Source organism: Taurulus bubalis (genome assembly GCF_910589615.1).
Source record: "Taurulus bubalis genome assembly, chromosome: 17".
NCBI classification, from domain to species: Eukaryota; Metazoa; Chordata; class Actinopteri; order Perciformes; family Cottidae; genus Taurulus; species Taurulus bubalis.
Genome location: NC_136605.1, coordinates 16,614,962 through 16,622,458, shown reverse-complemented (window position 1 = coordinate 16,622,458; position 7,497 = coordinate 16,614,962). Strand labels below are relative to the sequence as shown.

Genomic DNA, 7,497 nt, shown 5'->3' with positions numbered 1-7,497 from the left:
ATGTCCAGGCGCAGCAGGAACAGTTGTGCATGGAGATATGTTTGGGGGGGGATACGAAGGGATGCCGATGCCCGGGCACTTGAAGAATGGAGCCATGACCGCCTAGAGGTAAGCGTACAAGGGCTGCTGTTTCCCCCATTGGCCCTAATATTCTGAACAGATATGAAGCATCAGTAGACACTGGAGTTTTTGTTTGTGTCACATGATGACACTTGTTTCCCCCCAGGCAGGAGATAGGATGTGTCATCACCATGAGCGGACAACCCAAATGCACGTCAGCTGTCAGACTTAAAGCCTCAAATTTGGCCATTGTAAACATTGGAGATGAGGTTTCAATTATGCAAATCACTATTACATTTTAGAGATATAGATAAAAGGTACATTTTCCAATGCAGTGCCCGATGTTGACTTTGTAGCAGCCCAACATCAAAACCAGTTCTGTGTTGTTACATTAGCAATGCTGCTGGCATTTTAATTTATCCTCTCTCTACATTGTTTCTCCCCAGTACAGTGATTCGGACTCTGAGGCAGACTTATCTGCAGTGATGGTCCCTCCGGTCCCCAGTGCCGTGCCTGTCACCGGAGAGTCCTACTGTGGCTGCGACTCCCAGGCTGAGACCAACTATAACCCTCGTCTGCGAGGTTTTCACCAAGTTAAAGACTGCCACTGTGGCGAGGATGACCAAGGTACAGGACAGCTCCTGCATATCAATGGCCCGCTTTATAATTTAAAGGTTCATGAGCTGATGTCACTTGAGTTACACCATTTAAGCCAATCGTGCTATTTTTTATCAAGCTCTAAGTTCCGCTCACATATGTTTTTCTACAAATAAAATGTGACGTGTATTGATTGACACAGAGTCAAAAGCCAATTTAAGTTAAATTTCTTGTTGCTTTGGCCATGAATGACTGAAGGAGTTCTGATGTTTCAGAGTTTGACTGGGTTTGGGACGGCAACAGCCGATCGGCAGCTACATTACTGAGCTGCGACAATCAAAAAGTGAATTTCCACTCTGAATACAGCTGTGGCACAGCAGCAATCCGTGGCTCCAAAGAGATGGCTGAAGGGCAGCATTTCTGGGAGATCAAGATGACGTCTCCAGTGTATGGAACAGACATGGTAAACCTCTACGCCTCATCTCCTAACGCTGACCTGCTGGTCGTATGTCACGCTTCCGAAAGAGATCCAAGCGTAGAGCAACTATTTGTCTCTGAATTGTTCTTTATATCCGTGCAGATGGTCGGCATCGGTACTTTTGATGTCAATCTAGACAAATACAGACACACGTTTTGCAGCCTGTTGGGAAAAGATTCAGACAGCTGGGGTCTTTCTTACACGGGTAAGGTTGACATGCTATGATGTCGCAGTAACTTTTCACAATGGTAAGTGTATAGGTTTAACCTCACTGGTTGTCTTCCTTTTGTCAGGCTTGTTGCATAATAAAGGAGACAAGATGAACTTCTCCTCCCGGTTTGGACAGGGATCCATCATCGGGATCCATCTGGACACGTGGCACGGCACACTCACTTTCTTCAAAAATCGCAAGTGTATAGGTTAGTATCAACATAAACACATACATATATTCTGTGTGTGTGTGCGTATATACACAGCCAGTTCTGGAGAATGTTTTACTGCTATTGTTGTGTGTATATATATATATATATATATATATATATATATATATATATATATATATATATATATATATATATGTGTGTATATATATATATATATATATATATATATATATATATATATATATATTGTAGATATATTCTTTTTATTTGTAGGCGATAAATACTGATTCATACTTGCAGTTGAAAACTTGTCACTGCTCTGTTGTGGCCAAAATTTACTTTTCGAATTACCTCAAACCTGGTTTAGCATTTCTGGACTTCAATTTCTTCTTACATATTGGCTGACATAAACCAATACTGATAAATCTGCAACAAGCAAATGACCTTCATACGTAAACATGACCATCAACAAGCTTTTTATCGGTGACACCGGGTCCAATTCTGGCAAAATCAGACGAAATCATGCAGGTTCACCAGAAACTTCTTCGCCTCGCTGCTCCTCTGTCCCCACCGGGAGCGAAAACCAACACCATGCGGCTTAGAGCCCAGGCCGTATTTTTATCCCATATGAAAGAAACGCACCTGTGTACACATCTGTTTCGTGGATATTCTCGGCTAACATTAATACATGTGGCCCACAGTGGTATTCTAACAAGATATTACACATTTTTGTCACCGTTCTTGATGTAGGTGTTGCTGCCACAGAGCTACAAAACAAGAAGTTTTATCCGATGGCGTGCTCCACAGCAGCGAAAAGCAGCATGAAGGTGATCCGGTCCTGCTCGGCGCCCACCTCCCTGCTGTACCTTTGCTGTGCTCGCCTCCGCCAGCTGCTGCCGGACTGTATGGACACCCTGGACGTGTTGCCGCTGCCGCCAGGCCTCCGCCAGTTGCTCCACAACAAACTGGGCTGGGTGCTCAGTCTCAATAGTGGCACCACAGAGGAAACCCCAGATGGGCCTGAGCGTCCCTCTTGCTCGCCTACCCCTCCACTGGCTGGACCGTCCTCCTCTAAGAGCGACTCAGAGGGTTGCACTTCTGACCCTGAAGCCTGTCAGAGGAAGAGATGCCGCTGGACGTGACTGCCCAGCTCGACTCCTACCTCCCCTCAAACACTGGCAGATGTTAATGTCCTACAGCATCTGACCTAGTGGTTCTTACCTGCCTCAAGCTTTCCTCCACATCAATATTATCCAGTGGCGAAGAAATAACCAGGATTGGAGTGGTACGTAAGTGGAAAACTGTGACGCAGTGTTTCTGCCTACATGCTTTACTGTGATCTTCTCTCATGCCGTTCAGATATCTTCGTGCTCATCAAACATTCAGTATCCGAACCAGCTTCAGTAATAAGTAGAATCGGTGGGGTGTTCTGTTGGCTACCATAATTTGTTGCCATTCATGTAGATGGCGATAGTGAACTGATGCAAGAACGGACTGTGCACTGAAGTCAAGTATGGCCAAATTATAATGGTCATTGTGGTATATTTGCAAAAAGGGGGTTTAAAAAATGAGACTGTATATTTTAGGGATGCACTGATGCTGATATTGGATCGATATTGACTCAAATAGTTGATATAGTGACGAAGGGGACAATCTATTCAATTATTTTCTATGTTTCTATTATTATTATTATTATAATTATTATTATTATTATTCTATGACTATACGTTATGGAATTGTAATTCCTGTTCAAGTTTTGACCAAGTTGTTGCTGCATTTAAAAGGTTTTACTCATGAATTGTAATTCCTGATAACTTTGAAGATTTTCTTTGTACGAGTGTACGAGTTATTTCAATTTTGTACACCAATTCAGTGTGTGTATATATAATTTATTTGTTACTTTTGTTTTAAAAAGTTGGTAAAGCAATTTTTCCTCACATAAAATAAAGATCCCAGTCACTTCCACACACTAAGGCATACACCTTATTAGTTAATTGAACACACATCTGTACTCTGCATCTACTGTTGTCCTGGTACCGGTATCTGTATTGGGACTGAAACATTGGTGCATCCCTTTTATATATTTGGTGTTTTCAACCTGTATGCAAATAATGTTTATTGTTCTCAACCTCAATGCTAACGATGCATTATCAAAGTAATACGTTTCATGTTTTACTAGCGTCTACAATTTTCTGTTGGGTTGCCAAAGTGAGACACCGCATCTCGTGAGTGAAACGGACAGGAAGTGACCCCAGAGGTCTGAGAATATTCTGTATTTCTCACCCAGAGGTTACAGCTCTAAGGCAAAAGCTTTTTAAACAAAGATGTTTCAACAGATGAAAAACTTGTTCCATCTTGCTTGTTCAACCTGAATGTACTTTCCATCTTTTACTTCTCCAAAAAAAGAAAATATTCCGGCCATCATCTCCAAACAACTAAATACACCTATGGTTCTTGTTTCTGGAGAAACATGAGGGTGAAACATTCGTGACACTTCTGGCAACATCCATCCGTCAGTAACGTTTGAAAGTCTGTTGAAATCGTTTGCCACTTGTTTGTAGAAACGATGGGTTTTCTAAAAGATGTGAGCAGTATATCCTTGTTAATCACTGTCGCTCTTTTAAACCGAATCATGAGACTAGTATGCCACTCAGAAGAGACTGCCGCACACGTAAAGCAACTTTTCATCACTGTTATACCTTATTGTTTTTTAGAAGTTAAAAAAAAAGTTGAGACTGAGTGGTTTGTGTGTTGTTTTTTTTAATTTTTTTTTTTTTTTTACTGATCTGTTACAGCAAGTGTGTTTTGGTTTTCCCAAGGCCTTGTCCCACCACTTCCTGTACCGACTCCTCTTTACTAATTATTCATACTATATTCTAAATACTTTTAATGAAACACTCAGCCTTTGTTGGTCTGAAAGCTGTCTCTAAAAAGTTCCTTGATTTATACAAATTAGATTCCAAACAGTAGAAAATTAGTTTCAATACGGTTATAGAAACTTCTCAGACTGCTCCCGGAGAAGAATAACGATTCCTATTTATTAATAATAAATGACAGGAGGGGAGCTTTCGGGTCAGGTATGTAAATAACTCTTATTTTGGTTCCTTTTTGAATTTTCAAACTATAAAAATAGAAGTATAAAGATAGTGTTTGGCCTCGGTGTTGAAGCTATACAGTCTGCCAACTGCTGCCTCAGTCACCTGTCTTCGGTCATGTTCGCTCCTCAAGGGTCCTGGTTCAAGTAGACGTGCGCAAAGATTTACGCTCCTATGCAATACAAGCATCTTATGTGATAAGGGTTTTCAGAAGGAATGTGTGTTATAAGCTGTTCAAATGGAACCGCTGACGCAACAACAGTGGTGAAGGTAGCAGAGGACCATGATCGTTAGTCCTGAGTCGTGTGACATGACGCACTTAATTCTGTCCAGTTGTGTAACGATTGATCAGAATATTCTCTGTAGATTTAGTATTGTAAGAGATTAGTTGTAGTCCATCAGATGTATTTGTGTCTTATTTCACAGCATTTGTCTTCATGTTGATGCATCCAAGCACTTTTTCTTACTGTTGCATTGTAAATAGAAAAATTCTAAGTGTTTCTTCTATACCGTGTCATATTAATAATACTGTATGTACTCGCCTTTTTCTGTATAACTTATCAGCATGATTTTCAGCTGAAAATAAATGAATGCTAAATATGCACAAATGACTGGATGTGTTTATTAATTAGTAAGAAAACTGGAACTGAGGAAATTTCAAGATGTCACTTTTTTTTAACATCAACTCAAATACTTTTTTTTAATCTTTTCATTTTACATAAAGTATCAAGTAACCCTTGCCTGATATATCACTGGAGTGTGTGGATTAAAAGGTCTGAACTGGGGCAAAAGTAACAACTGTTATGGAATTTGACCATTTTGCTTTATTAATAAAACATTTCCTGAGGGAAATAAATAACAGAATTTCAGATAACTTCTATCGTGGTCAAAATAAAACAAAATGAGGAATTGGTTCAGTTTCAGATTGACATGGACATGAAACCCACGGCAGTTAAAAACAGCTTGGACACCACAAAAATCCCACCTGTAGTCCATACATATTTAACACAATATTGTAATGGCTATTTAGAATTTGTGCAGAAACTCTTTATTAATATCCTTTCTTGTCTTTTAAATGTGCACTTGTTATTATTCCATCATTCCTGAATTAATTATGAATGTGCTAAATGAGGTATTCTGCTTGATTTGACGAATGCGGAACCAAAATGATCAGCGACAGTTTTCAGGGAACCTTTCGCTGGCGGACCAAACAAACGGAAGTTGTGTCTCGCTTGCGGAGGTCAAGTTGAGCTGGTCCTTCTCGTCGGGGGCGTTCAGGTACTTCTAATTTCTGATATCTGAGTTTAATTCTTATCGATAGTTCGGCAATCGTTAAGTTACAATTCCCAGTCGCTGTGAGTGGAGGAAACCATTTAATGTGTTTTTATTTTACCATCTCTTCCGCTCGCTAACGGACCCAGGTTAACCTGGTAAACGTTACATCAGGGCTGTAATGTGTTCATTCTCTCCACATTGACCGCTTGACATGAATTAGTTTCTCTGAAATAACTTGAATATCTTGCAGGATAAACGTTGGCCGGCGTTTCTCCGTGAGCATTGTGGAGTAACGTAGAGCTGCTACACATCAGCCTTCAGTCATGGTGAAGAAAAGGCGACTTCGTCTCATAGCAGACATGGCTCGGAAAATCCGGGCGTACCGGGAGCTGAAGTCCCGGCCGCGGGAGTCCCAGAAATACGCCCTGGACTACGAGACGATGAGGCGGCCTCTCACGGGGAAGATGCTGCCTGTGCTGGCCTGGCCGGACGTCCGCAGGGAGAGCCGCCTCTTCTCCCTGCTGGCGGGCATGAGGATGTTCGGAGTGGGCCGCCTCTTCACCCGCAAGTCCTGGCTGGAGGAACACGCAGAGCCCTGCTACTGGCAGATCACCAAGGTCAAGGTGGACTACACGTCTGAGGTGAGAGCGGCTCACATCCGTGCACTGCCACTGAGTTTCAGGTCTGAACGTTGTCATCCCGAGTGTAGAATTGAGTGAAAATGCACTTTTGTAACCAAATTACACCTGATTCCTGTGTTTTCCAGAACATGGATCATGGCAAAGCATGGGGCATCCTCACCCTCAAAGGTAAGATTGTACCCTGTTTATTTGATTTTAATTAAACCGTAACTACCTTTGAGGACACTGATGTGATGTCCTTTTTAAAGGGTTTCAGCAGCCTTTTGGGGAGTTACACCCAAACAAACGGTGTGCATTATTTTGTTGCATTTTGTGCTTGTCAGGAAAACCGGAGGATGAGGTCAAGGAGCTGGACAAGGTAATGTACCACGACTGGCGTCTGGTTCCCAAACACATGGAGCAGCAGATGAAGGACTTTGAGCCGCTCCCTGAGCCGCCTGTGCGCTACGTGCCCTTCCCTCCCCTGCTCCGCGCCATGATGCTGGCCCGGCACAAGAAGGCCTTCGGCAGCATAATGGCCGAGGAACCGGTCTTGCCTTTAAGGAGGGATGTGCTGCTCAACAAAGACTATTTCCGCAAGCAGGAGCAAGAGACGCAGAGGACGGAGGGGACACCGGTGTGATACTTGTCGTTCTGAAGATGAGAATCTTGGACGTTTGGACCAAATCAGTGTTGATGGAAGTTGTATTTCTTCTGTCCAAGCACGCTGGAATCCGTCACCTCCATGTCCCGATAAATCCTGGACTCAAATGACTTCTCTGCTATTTTCATCTGAAACTGGCCTCTCCGAGTGTGATATGTATCTGTGCAATGTGGTAAATATTAAATTTAAGATAAAATACCGCTGCTATCAGTGTTTTTATTATTTTTATCATAGAGTACTTCACTAAGGTGATTACAGCCTTATAGCTCTGAGTATGCATATTACACATGATGACTGGGGTTATGATAATTTTGACACCTTGAAA

The 7,497-nt window shown here is 42.1% G+C and overlaps 2 protein-coding genes across 2 annotated transcripts; both read left to right on the top strand.

Annotated features, from left to right (window-relative positions):
• spsb3a (splA/ryanodine receptor domain and SOCS box containing 3a) lies at nt 1-2,660 on the top strand (the record flags this gene model as incomplete). Its single annotated transcript, XM_079233149.1, has 6 exons — nt 1-108; nt 507-687; nt 933-1,120; nt 1,238-1,340; nt 1,429-1,554; nt 2,269-2,660. 6 exons carry the CDS (start codon nt 1-3, stop codon nt 2,658-2,660), a joined length of 1,098 nt encoding a protein of 365 aa, XP_079089275.1.
• A 3,173-nt stretch (nt 2,661-5,833) lies between these two features.
• On the top strand, nt 5,834-7,356 carry mrps34 (mitochondrial ribosomal protein S34). The gene is made up of 4 exons (XM_079233028.1): nt 5,834-5,891; nt 6,139-6,529; nt 6,655-6,697; nt 6,853-7,356. Exons 2-4 carry the CDS (start codon nt 6,212-6,214, stop codon nt 7,149-7,151), a joined length of 660 nt encoding a protein of 219 aa, XP_079089154.1. The 5' UTR covers nt 5,834-5,891; nt 6,139-6,211; the 3' UTR covers nt 7,152-7,356.
• The last annotated feature ends 141 nt before the right edge of the window (nt 7,357-7,497 follow it).